This window comes from Staurois parvus, unplaced genomic scaffold, assembly GCF_062004578.1.
Source record: "Staurois parvus isolate SC_StPar_1 unplaced genomic scaffold, SC_StPar_1.0 ptg000147l, whole genome shotgun sequence".
NCBI classification, from domain to species: Eukaryota; Metazoa; Chordata; class Amphibia; order Anura; family Ranidae; genus Staurois; species Staurois parvus.
Genome location: NW_028317943.1, coordinates 10376830 through 10389965, shown reverse-complemented (window position 1 = coordinate 10389965; position 13136 = coordinate 10376830). Strand labels below are relative to the sequence as shown.

Below are 13136 nucleotides of genomic sequence, written 5' to 3'. Positions count from 1 at the left end.
ACGAAGGGGTTGGCAAAGAACTACAGCACTTGGCAGGGAACCAGGCATCTGACACATCTGAGTGTATTGATCTTGGCCCTGCAGACCCTATTTGTTGATGTCTTCCTAAATTTAGTATTTTTACCTTATTGTCAATGTTAGTATTACTGCTGTTGTATTCCATCTCTTCAGTTCAAAATGTTTATATGTATACATTAATGTATATTAAGCAGGTTGCTTTGATTTGCCTAATCATAATTGTAAGTCTGAAGGACCAGAATTGCCCAGTAGTTTATTAAAAAAGTAAAAGTACTTTCACCCCCCCCCCAGAATCAAATAAATATTTATACTGTGTATACCATTTAATTAAAAAATAAAAACAAAAGTATTCATATAAATTAATAAAATCTGTTAGTGCTATAATCCAAAAGATAACAAAATTGTGGCATGTACTTTCCACAATTATGCAAATAAAATCTCTTATTGGGGATGAGAGGATAGCATGTAATAATAATAATAATAATGTTGTAGCACTACCTTCAAAGGAGTTAAATCAATAACAGTAAACTTTGTAATGGTTAGACAATACGACGAGAGTGGTAATAGGAAAGGCATTAATGACAAAGATGACAGCGCAATTAATATACAGGGTATGACAATACCATGTAGTCTACAATTTTAACAGCCACTCATGTCAGCTAAAACATTAACACTTTTTCACCCAGCCTGCAGCAGTGAGCAGCAATTGAATAAGAGACGTCTAAACCCCGGCGCTATAGTGCCTAAAATACACTGGGGCAACTATGTTTGGCTTAAGGCACCCTGAAGGACGAAGTTGGTTGCAGCAGATAGTGTGTAAATAGTTAAGTAAACAAGGGGCAGTCTTTGCGTTGTTTCTTCTGCCGGGTAGTGTTGGACCCCATATAAGAATTGATGCACTTTAAGAGTGCTTAGTGAGCCTGCATCCAGTTAGACTATGTTAGAGGGTGGGTATGGTCCTAGGCTCAGTAGAAGTAGACTAGTTAAAGAGACAAAATGGAATGTTGACATGTCATATGCAGAATAAGTTTAAAGGAAATGTGTTATCTTAAAGTGTTACTAAACCCACAAAAGTCAAATCAGTATGTATATGCAGTAAAGAATGCTTGTTATACTCACTGTGGAACCGAAGGAGTTAATCCTCTGTATGTGTAAAAAGACTGTTTGATCCTGATTTCCCTAATCCTCCCCTTCTTCCAGTGCCTCCATCTTATCTCCTGATAAGACATATCGTGTGGAGACATTCTGTACATGCTCAGTTTGGTGTGTATTGCTAAAGAGATTTTTTTTTTCTAGGGAGAGTGCATGTAATCAGCACAAGGTCAATCAGCACTCTCCAGACAGAGGTCAGGGGTTCTGCATCCTCCTACAGCAGAATTAAAACTCCTCCTACAAGCTTTAACATGTGGTTGGCTGGACACTGATAGAAGTCACAAGACTTTTCTAACTGCTGATGAGAAAAGGTATTTAGCAGTTTATATGTACTAAAATAATTGAATTTCCATGTTCTGTGTACTGTGGGAGACCAGATATAGTGAATGCAGGGTCCTGGGTTTAGTAACACTTTAAATAAGGATTCAATGTGAGGTCCTGCTGCATGCTGTTTGTGGTGGTCTAAGTGTATCCATGAAGAGTAAGGCAATTAACTGGTTTCTTGAGAAAAAAAAAAATCAGTTCCTGTCAAAAGTGCAGATGGTGGGTTAACAACCCTCGACCTGTCCTGTGACACAGCATTAGTTGCAGAGGTAAGAGCAGCTCCTCATTGGTCTCTTACTAGCTCTGGCAAACAGCACTGTAAATGATGATGAGCAGTATTACTGTCTTCTTTCTGAACATTGAGCAGCGATGACAGACCACTGAACACTGCTCTCGGATGGCAATGGTTAAGGCGTTGGTTTTCCACTTGGCTGAGATCCCAAACAGCTGGATGCGCTACATGGAGGTCAACACTCTACTGTTTCAGCGCCAACTGCCCTGAATCTTCCCAGGCAGTCCGCTCCTCTTTCACGTGCCATTGCACCTTGGGAGCTGTAATCTTTCTCCTGCTCCACACAAAACAACTGTCCTTCCACAGGACTACATCTCCCAACATGCCTTTTGTGGCTGTACCTTTCCTTTGGCTGCCCTTGCAAGTGCAGTGCAGCCCCCTGGGATAATTAATTGACAAGTATACAGGTTTAAATAAATCTCATAAACACTTGCATTGGAAAGAGGAACCTCCCACCGATCATGAAACGGGTGGAGGTTGTTCTGTCCATTAATTTGGGCATAGCCTATTGTGGTGTGTCAGAGGGCAGGTACACCTCTACCAAATCGGAGGAGAGAGAGGTCGCCTAGCGCTAGTCCTTTGAGTAGCATGTATGACTTCTTCTGAATTTTCCCCTAAAGTATTAAATGTTAGTCTTTTTGATGGTTGCATGACCTTCTTAGCCTGAGACATCATCGAATTCGGGGACTGCCACAGAGAGATCCTGGACAGTTTCTACTTCTTCAGTGGGTGGCATTGAGGAGTCTATGAGGTCCTCTGTCAACTGGCTTGGAGACAAAGGTTCTGATATTTCAGAGCCAAGGTCCTCTGGGCCTGTATTTTGGGTTGAAAGAGGAATAACAGTATTTTCAGGTAGAGTGGGCCACAGCCAGTCTATGTAGTCCCCTTCTTCCTCACTATATTCACAGCCAGAGCTTAGGGCAGCATTCTGTGACCCAAGTGATGAGCTGAGGTCTTTAGGTACTACCCGAGAGGGGACAGAGTCCATTTGTAGGGGTACCTGGTGTGCATCTGTTATGGGTATAAGGTGGTAGCGATGTCATATCTTTATTGATCTTGATTCCTCTCTAGATGAATTTGATAGGTGAGAGATCCTGAAAATTGCCTACAGACCACAAAGGGTTAAGATTTCCAGTGGTCAGAAAATGTATGTTTCCCTGGGATACTCAGTTTTTTTAGTAGCATTCTGTCTTCAGGTTTCAAATATTGTACCCTTACTTTAAGGTCATAGTTCTTTTTATTCTGTTGGCCACGAGCATCCAAGTCTTTCAGGGTCTTTTTATATGCGGTTTTAAGTTCTTTCTTAGATGATCTACATACCTCCGATGCAATGTCATTGATGTCTGATCTAAAGAAGTGCCAAAGGCCAGGTGAACAGGCAACCAAGCCTCCTTCCCAACATCAGCAGATACGGGGGAAAAACATTGTTTTCAGTGCTACTGTAAGCATGGACTACTGCCACAATGTGCCTGCTCTACTGTTGTTTCTTCTCTGCAAAGAGAGTACTGAGCATATCCAGTAGGGTGCAGTTAAAGCATTCAGGTGTAGGGTCTCCATGAGGATGATAGGGAGTTGCCCTTGATTTTTGAATGCCCAATATATTTAGCAGTCTTTTAATAGGTCTACTCTTTAAGCCTCTTCCCTGATCAGAATGAATACACTGGAGCAAGCCATAATAAAATGAAGACATTTTCCATGAGGACCTTGGCTACTGTTAAGTCTTGTTTGGTCAGGAACACCTGAGCATACCAGGTGAACTGATCAGACACTACCAAAACATTGCTCTGCCCACTCAAGTTGGGCTCCAAGCACAGGAAGTCAATGCACACCAATTCCATAGGCCTTTGACTTTGCAGGTGTCCGATGAGTGCATCTTTAATTGGGAAAGTCTTCTGCTGGATGCATCTTAAACATGGATGAAAGCAACCCTTCACTTCACCCCTGATGTAGAGTCAATAGATGTGTCATGAACTAGCTTGATGGTTCTCCCTGGTCGTAGATGTTCATGTACACCTGTGATTACAGTTTGTGTGTTTGTCAGGTAAGAACAGCTGCCATAAATCATCTGGACTATCTGAGGGGTCACTTCGGTAGACCACCCCATCTCTCAACTGCAGCTGCTCCCACTCCCTGTAAACTAGACAAGCTTCCTTTGGGGTATCTGTTAACAGCAAGTCTGTTTTTCCATTTCCCAGTGCTTTCAGCGTCAGTTGACAAAGGGGATCTTCTTGTTGGTCTCTCTATAGACCCTTCTTTGACAGATGGGGTAGGCCTTCACTTTTAAGTTTTGGGTGAGATTGCAGTAATACCCAGGAACAACAGTAGCAGCAACCCCAATGGCTTCAGCTCCTATAGCCTCCTTGACATAGCGTTCCGACCTTTGGCATAAATCCCATACCCTTTCTCAGGTCAGTTGCATCCAGCTGTCTGATGGAGCAATGGTGTCATAAGGCCTTCTAGAGAGGGCATCAGCATCCATATTTCCCACACCAAGACAGTTTTTCAAACTGAATTGGAATCCTGGTAAGGCAGCCAACCATCAGTGTCCAATGGCATCCAGCTTGGTGGGAGTGAGAAGTGAGAGATAGTGAGTAAGAAGGTCATGACCACAAAGTCGACTACATAAGGGTAGTCTTTTAGCTTGTCTACCACAGCCCATTTGATGGCCAGAAACTTCAACTTGTGGGTGGAGTAGTTTTTTTCAGCTGGAGTTAGACCTCTACTGACATAAGCAACTGGTCATAAGTGGCCATCATTCTCTTGGTACAACACTCAACCTAATCCATCTCAACTGGCGTCAACATGCATATGGCTTGTAAGGGTCAACATAAGCTAATACTGGGGCATTGGTCAGGTTTTCCTTTAGCTGGTTAAATACCTGTTCACACTGTTCTGTCCATTAATGTCAGATAGATTCTTGAGGCTTTATAGTCCCTTTAGTAGACTTCAGAGTCACTGCAATCTCTTATTCCTCTACCTTTAACAATTCCATCAGGGATCATGAGATCTTGGCAAACCCGTCAACAAAGCATCAGTAATAGGAACAGAAACTCAAGAATGATCTTAGTTCAGTGACATTGGTTGATCTAGGCCACAAAGTGACAGCCTGTAACTTCTCGGGGTCAGTAGCTATTTCTTCAGCAAAGACATCATGCCCCAGAGTTGCTGTTGCTGGTGTTCCCGGGTATTAATGTAATTTCACCCAACTCAAATGTGAGGAAATACCCCGGATGTCAAAGTGTTTATAGAGAGATCAACAAGAAGATACCCTTTGTCAACTGATACTGAAAACAACAAGTCTAGTTTTCTGCTTTCCAGTACTAACAGGTACCTTAGATGAAACACGTCTAGTTTACAGAGAGTGGGATTGGCTACAGTTGAGAGATGAGGTGGTCCACCAAAGGGTCCTCTTGGATAGTCCAAATGATTGAAGGCAGCTGTTCTTGCCTAACAAACAGAGAGACTGTACTAACAGCTTTGCATGATAAACACAGCCATGTAGACCCAAGGAGAACCTTCAAGCTATTCCTTCTGCAGAAACATTATGCCTTAGATAAGTGACCAAAGTTTGGTAAAACTGGTATTTTTCCAGCAACAGTTTTAGCTCCTTGTGTAGTGTCTACAGTACATTCTCCAATCATTCTTCCTGCTTCTCCACGGTTTTCCCGAAAACAATGATGGCAGATGGTGCAGCTGTACACTGCTCTCTGATGGTGGAATTGATTTGCTAAAGGAATTGAGGCTTTTCGCTTCAAAATTTTTACTTAATTTAGTGAATAAAGTGAAGTTGTGTTGATTTCAAACACCTAATCATGTGGTGTCCTTGTATATGATTGGGTATTCTTTGCAAAGTGAATTTTCAATCAGCTTAACCTCCTTAACTTTACAAAATGAACATGCTGTACTCCTTCTCCTTCCCAGAGTTTCCCTGCTGTAAATTACGCCTACCAATAAAATAATGTGTTTGAATGTTTCTAATAATGTACATGTTTGTAACAGGCACCTCTTGGTAGGAACAATTAACCAGGTAAATTAGAAAGCCTGCTCTAATTGCTACTGCCCCCCTTATGACAAACTGCACCAGCAACATCTGTCATTGCCCTCTCCTCCACTAACCATTCATGTAAACACAAACATTTAGTAAAACACTAAACAATATCCCCCCCCCCCCCAAAAAAAAAAAAAAATCTATACACTTCCACTACTTAATAGCCCTGCAGTTTATTTTTTAAGAACTTGTTTCTTACTGTATTTTTCTGCCTCCTTGTAACCTCCTCTGTGCACCCTTGAACCTCTCCTTTTTCCATGTGACAAAGCTTATGGCGCTACCCTAAGCCAGGAATCAGAAAGAAATCACCCTGCCGACATAGGAAGTGGGAGCAGCATCCACAAGTTACTCCAGTAACTGCGTGTGATAGAGGAATGGACACTGCTTAGACCAGTTCTTGGAGTCTGGTGTATATGGGATGGCCTCAGCCACGCTATCTAATGCGTTTCGCCCAGCCCACTGGGGCTTGATCACAGAAGCATTATGATCAAGCCCCGGTGGGTGGGGCAAAACGCATCAGAGGGCATGGCCGGAGCAGTGGTTGAGGCCATCCCATATTCCAAGGACTGGTCTGAGCAGCATCCATTCCTCTATCACATTCTCTTTTTCTCCCTCACATTTTGTTTGGAACGGGCAGAGCATGTTAGCTGCGGTCATGTGCACTGTTGTATGCACAATACAATCCCCATAGTCCATAGACACTAGTTCACCTAGGGAGCAAGCAACAGGTTGGCTATGTTCCTACATACAGTGGGACCATGGGGAATGAACGTAGCCACCCTCTAACAGGAAGTCAGCTCACAGCAGCAAAAATAAAAATCTGGAGGAGATGGAGAGAAATAGCAGGTACTTTTTGACATTAAGACTACTTACTTAAATTGTTACTAAACCCAGGACCCTGCATTCACTAAATCTGATCTCCCACAGTACACAGAATATGGAAATGCAATTATTTTAGTACATATAAACTGCTAAATACCTTTTCTCATCGAGTTGTTTTCATTCTGCTCTGACTGCCCTATGAGGCTGCAGAACCTCTGATCCTTTGTCTGGACAGCACTGAATGGCCCTGTGCTGATCACATGCACCCTCCCAAGAAAAAAAAAAAACTCTAGGAATACTCACCAAACTGAGCATATGCAGCTTGCCCCCAAGGCTCTGTTCTATCAGTAGATGGATTGGGGACAGTGGAAGAAGGGGAGGATCAGAGAAGACAGGACCAAACAGCCTTTTTACACAGTGCAGAGGATTAATGCCTTAGGTTCCACAGTGAGTATAACAAGTGTGCTATACTGCATATACAAACCGATTTTACTGTTGTGGGTTTAGTAGCACATTAAAAAGGAGAACTAAAGTGACACTTTCAAAAACTAGGAGCAGACAGGCTCTTTATTGCAAAAGAGACATACAATGGCAGTTTGCGGTCTTCTTTACAGGTGTACCTCAGTTTACAAATGCCTCGGTTAACGTTTTGGTTTACAATGAAAATTCAGTTAAAATAATGCCTCGGTTTACGAATTTTTCACAATACAAAACGTCCTGGAGAATGCATTAAATTTGTAAACTGAGGTACACCTGTATACACACACACACTAGATATAAAAAACTTTTTTCAACTTTAATGTGACCTATAAACTGTACAACTCAATTCAAAAACAAACTGAAATCTTTTAGGGGGGGGGGAGTAAACATAAAAAAACTAAAACAATGTGGTTGCATATGTGTGCACACTCTCTTATAACTGGGGATGTGGCTGTGTTCAGAATTAAGTAATCACATTCAAAATCATGTTAAGTAGGAGTCAGTACACACCTGCCATCATTTAAAGTGCTTCTGATTAACCCCAAATAAAGTTCAGCTGTTCTAGTAGGTCTTTCTTGACATTTTCTTAATCGCATCCTACAGTAAAAGCCATGGTCCGCAGAGACCATCCACAGCATCAGAGGGATCTCATTGTTAAACGGTATCAGTCAGGAGAAGGGTACAAAAGAATTTCTAAGGCGTTAGATATACCATGGAACACAGTGAAGACAGTCATCATCAAGTGGAGAAAATATGTGATATTACCAAGAACTGGATGTCCCTCCAACATTGATGAAAAGACAAGAAGAAAACTGGTCTGGGAGGCGGCCAAGAGGCCTACAGCAACATTAAAGGAGCTGCAGGAATATCTAGCAAGTACTGGCTGTGTGGAACATGTGACAACAATCTCCCGTATTCTTCATATGTCTGGGCTATGAGGTAGAGTGGCAAGACGGAAGCCTTTTCTTATGAAGAAAAACATCCAAGCCTGGCTAAATTTTGCAAAAACACATCTGAAGTCTCCCATAAGCATGTGGGAAAATGTTATGGTCTGATGAAACCAAGGTTTAATTTTTTGGCCATAATTCCAAGATATGTTTGGCGCAAAAACAACACTGCGCATCACCAAACGAACACCATACCCACAGTGAAGCATGGTGGTGGCAGCATCATGCTTTGGGGCTGTTTTTCTTCAGCTGGAACTGGGACCTTAGTCAAGGTAAAGGGAATTATGAACAGTTCCAAATACTAGTCAATATTGGCAGAAAACCTTCAGGCTTCTGCTAGAAAGCTGAACATGAAGAGTAACATCATCTTTCAGCATGACAATGCCCAAAGCATACATCCAAATCAAAAGGAATGGCTTCACCAGAAGATGAAAGTTTTGGAATGGCCCAGCCAGAGCCCAGACTTGAATCCGGTCGAAAAATCTGTGTGGTGCTGTGAAGAGGGCTGTGCACAGGAGATGCCCTCGAAATCTGACAGATTTGGAGTGTTTTTGCAAAGAAGAGTGGACAAATATTGCCAAGTCAAGAAGTGCCATGCTGATAGACTCATATCCAAAAAGACTGAGTGCTGGAATAAAATCAAAAGGTGCTTCAACAAAGTATTAGTTTAAGGGTGTACACACTTATGCAACCGTATTATTTTAGTTTTTATTTTTACTTCCCTCCACCTAAAAGATTTCAGTTTGTTGTTCAACTGAGTTGTATAGTTTATAGGTTACATTAAAGGTGGAAAAAGTTCTAAAATGATTTATATTTCTTATATTTTTACATCACAGAAACCTGACATTTCAACTGTTTCCTGTCCTCCCTATACCAGAAGTACTGCTACAGGGCGGCCTGGGTGCGCAAAATTGCGGCCACGGCTGTCAATCAAAAAAAATGTAAAAATCCTCCTGCGCTATTATGCATAACGAGCTAATAAGCAGCTAGCACTAAAACGCCACAACCTCGGCACCAATAGGGGATGCAATATGATATAAGTGCAATGCTACAGAACATAAACAAAATGAAAACAATAAACATGAAAAGCACAAATATAACACATCAATGTGCAACAGGAAAAAAAAAAAACATACACTTGCATAGAGCTGATCCCTTGTGAAGAGGATCCTCAATTGAGGGATCAATAAGTGCAATCAGTGTGTGTATCCCTTGCCGGGAATAAATAGCATGCAACTAGGTGTATTAAAGGATAAAATATGCGGAAACACCATGGGCAGCCAGATAATCAATAAATGTCCATAAAATGGAAAAAACACTCCTCATGCAGGTGTGAGCAAATTCGTGCCAATCCTCAGTGTCTGGGGTGCCCCCTCACCTTCCTGCCCAGGCCCCTCAGGACCAATGAGCCTATCAAGCAATTTGTAAATGCTATAAATTTCATGTAAACCAATTAATTTACAGGTATTGGGATTTTTTTTTTTTTACAAAGACATGTGGCAGAATACATTTTGGCCTAAATTTATGACAAAATTTGATTTCATGTTTTTACTGGACATGTTTAGTTGCAAAAAATTTAAAATATTGTTTTCTCTCTGAAAATTGTTGGTCTTTTTTTTTTATAGCACAAAAAAAAAATGCACAGGAAATCAAATACCACCGAAAGGAAGCTCTATTTGTGGGATAAAAAGGACGTAAATTTCATTTGGGTACAGCGTTGCATGACCGCGCTATTGTCAGTTAAAGTAACGCTGTGCCATATCGCAAAAAATGGCCTGGTCAGGAAGGGGGATAAATCCCCTGGAGGGCAAGTGGTTAACAGGGGTGTGTAGAATTTTTATATCCACTGTATATATATTTTTTTTAAAAACAGAATTTAGTATCACTGTCAACCAATGATTCATACCTGAAAGCTGAAGATTCCATCAATAGAAAAGTTCTTTTACTCCCCTCTGCAGTGGCTTGTGTCTTCTTCACTGATAAAGAAATACAAAATCATTTACTTATTAATTGGGGTTAGAGATATATCAATGCAAACAGCTGAAAAAACAGCTCTGTGTATCTTTCTCTGCACTGCATCTCTGTGTTTCCTGTACTCACAATTTTCTTCTTGCATCACGTAGTCTTTTCATGCTCCATACCGTGGAGTGTCCCTGTCAGAAGTGCTGTGTTTTTTGACAGTTGCTCAGCAATATGCTAGAAAAAGAAGTAAATACGCTAAGGAAGTAAACTCAAATCTCTAGAACTAGTCTCTTTAGGTTTAATGATTCATGGGAAATAACAGGATTTCAATTGCACGCCTACCTATTTACCTCTCCCTAGTTTTATTGTCATGTATGTTTGTTTCTTGACAACTGCAGCAGCCCAAGTTAACCCTTCACACACACAAGGTGCTATTTTGCAAGTGGATCCAGGATGAGAGAGGGACTAGCTATGATCTTAGATTGTAAGCTCTAAGGAGCAGGGCCCTCTGTTTCCTCTTGTACCAAATTGTATTGTAACTGTAATGTCTCCCTTATATTGTAAAGCACTGCGCAAACTGTTGGTGCCATATAAATCCTGTATAATAATAATAAACAAAATAGAGCAGATATAGTGATCTAGTAGATTGCAGTCAGCCATCAGATATTCTGAGTACATTACAGCTAAGGATTGCAAAACCTTTATTTCTTTGAGTTAAATTTTCCGTTCTCTTTCAGCACTTCTGTACCTTTTTTTCTCTCTGTAATGCCGGCCATACTGTACATGAGTCAAAATTCGACCGATTTTTTTCGTCCAAAAATCGGACCTAAGAATAATCAGCTGATTTTCGCCCTGTTAGTGGGTCAATGGCACCGGCCAATTTTTGTGGTTCATACCCTTTTCGGTGATCGGGCACGTTGGAAAATGGTCAAATCGTACAATCGTTTTTCCGAAAAGAATATGCACATGAGCCGTGATCTGGAAGGAACAGAAGTTTTCCTTGTTATACGGGGTGAACTTTATGACTTGGTCGGCCAATTTTCTAAATCATTGATGGCACCATCAGATTACCGAGCATTTTTGATTTTTGGATGAAAAATTGTAAAGAATTCGACCCATGTATGGCCTGCATTACTCTCTCTGTCCTCTACTACCTAAATGGGGCAGTAGATGATGCATAAGGTAAGCTTATTGCTGCCATCTGCTCAGAATCCAGCTTTAAATTTAGACCATACAATATATCAGATTTGCAAGATATTACATATTGCAGTTTTAGTCTACCCCAAAATGTTTTTAGGGAATATTTTTAAATGATGCAATTTATTTGTTTTCCTGCAGAAAATATACATGTAATATTATACAAGTTCTAACTAAACCCTTTCCCTTATGAATTTCATTAGTTTAGACATAAATACAGTCTGTTTTTTTTTGCTTGCTGTAAAAAAAAAGAAGGGCGAAAAAAAAAAATACTATTAAAACAATTTTGTCACTGTTGGTAACAATTAAAAACCAGAATAGAAGAGGGTTTATACTCACTCGTTCTGCTCTCCATTTATTAGTACTTCATTCTTCTGCAGACGTAGTTTCACTTTTAGCCTCCCAAGTTCTAGTTGGTGAGAACAGCTGACAGTCTATTATCCGTGTGTAAAATACCTACACGCCCCTTCCAGGTTTGCATGTGGAAATTCCAAACCATAATACGATTTTGCTGCCTTTTAGGGCTCTTTCACACAGGTATTTAATTTTAAAGCAGCATTTAGTTTACATTAATGCACCTATACTATTACTGAGCATTTAGAACATGTTGCATTGATGTTCAAGGCACTTAGCAACCATTGAACAGGTTGTCAGTACGGTTATGGTGCACTTGTGGTGCATTTCACTAAAAGTAAATGGAGACAGTTGTAAAGCATTATTTTAGCCTCAGCATGATGCAAAAAAAAATGTAGTAGACATGCATCTCTCCCCTATTTTTTGTAACCACTTGCCCTCCAGAGGATTTACCCCCCTTAATGACCAGGCCTCTTTGCTACTCGGCGCTGCACCAATTCAACTGATAATTGCACAGTCATGCAATGCTGCACCCAAACAAAATTTATGTCTTTTTTTCACACAAATAAAGCTTTCTTTCGGCGGTATTTGATCACCTGTGTGATTTTTATTTTTTGCACTATAAACAAAAAAAGACAGAAAATTTTGAAGAAAAACTGTATTTTTTACTTTCGGCTATAAAAAATATATAGTAAACTCAAAGTTAGTTATAAATTTAGGCCAAAATGTATTCTTCTACATGTTTTTGGTAAAATACAAATAAAGAGTATATGGATTGCTTTGTGTGAAAGTTATAGCGTCTACAAACTATGGTATATATACTGCAATTTATGATACTGTATACTGAAATTTATTTGCTATACAGACCTGCACTAGTTTAACTGACAATCGCGTGGTCATTCAATATGGTACATAAATTAAATTTATTTTTTTTCACACAAATAAAGCTTTCTTTTGGTGGTATTTGATCACCTGTGTGCTCTTTATTTTTGGCGCTATAAACAAAAAAAAAAAAAAAAATTCTCATTTTGGTCATAAAAAATATCCAAAAAACCTAAACGTTTGTCATAAATTTAGGCCAAAATGTATTCTGCTACATGTTTTTTGTTTATAAAAATCCCAATAAGTGTATATTGATTGCTTTGTGTGAAAGTTATAGCATCTACAAACTATGGTATAGATAATGGAATTTACACAGCTTTTATTTTCTGATTGCCCATCACATTTCTTGAGGTGCTAAAATACCAGGATAGTACAATCAACCCCAAATGACCCCTTTTCAGAAAGTAGACACCCTAAGCTATCTGCTGAGAGGCATATTGAGTGCATGGAAGTTTTACTTTTTTCCACAAGTTTCTGGAAAATGACTAAAACATTTTTTTTCCCCACATAGTTGTCATTTAAATTATATATTGCTCACACGGGCCATGGGTATATGTGGAATTAAACCCCAAAATACATTCTGCTACTTCTACCGAGTATGGGGATACCACATGTGTGAGACTTTTTTAACTTTTAATGCACAAAAACACAATATATT

At 40.0% G+C, this 13136-nt stretch overlaps 1 protein-coding gene across 2 annotated transcripts in view; it reads right to left on the bottom strand.

The window, feature by feature from the left end:
* LOC149464754 (V-set domain-containing T-cell activation inhibitor 1-like) overlaps positions 1–13136 on the bottom strand; it is a 74644-nt gene that overhangs the window by 20974 nt on the left and 40534 nt on the right. For both annotated transcript variants that reach the window (XM_089674197.1, XM_089674198.1), the window contains 2 exons: positions 10184–10279; positions 9990–10059 (listed from right to left, as the gene is read on the bottom strand). In XM_089674197.1, the coding sequence (XP_089530323.1) occupies positions 9990–10059; positions 10184–10199 (86 nt within the window). In that variant the 5' untranslated portion in view covers positions 10200–10279. The remainder of the gene's footprint in view (positions 1–9989; positions 10060–10183; positions 10280–13136) is intronic.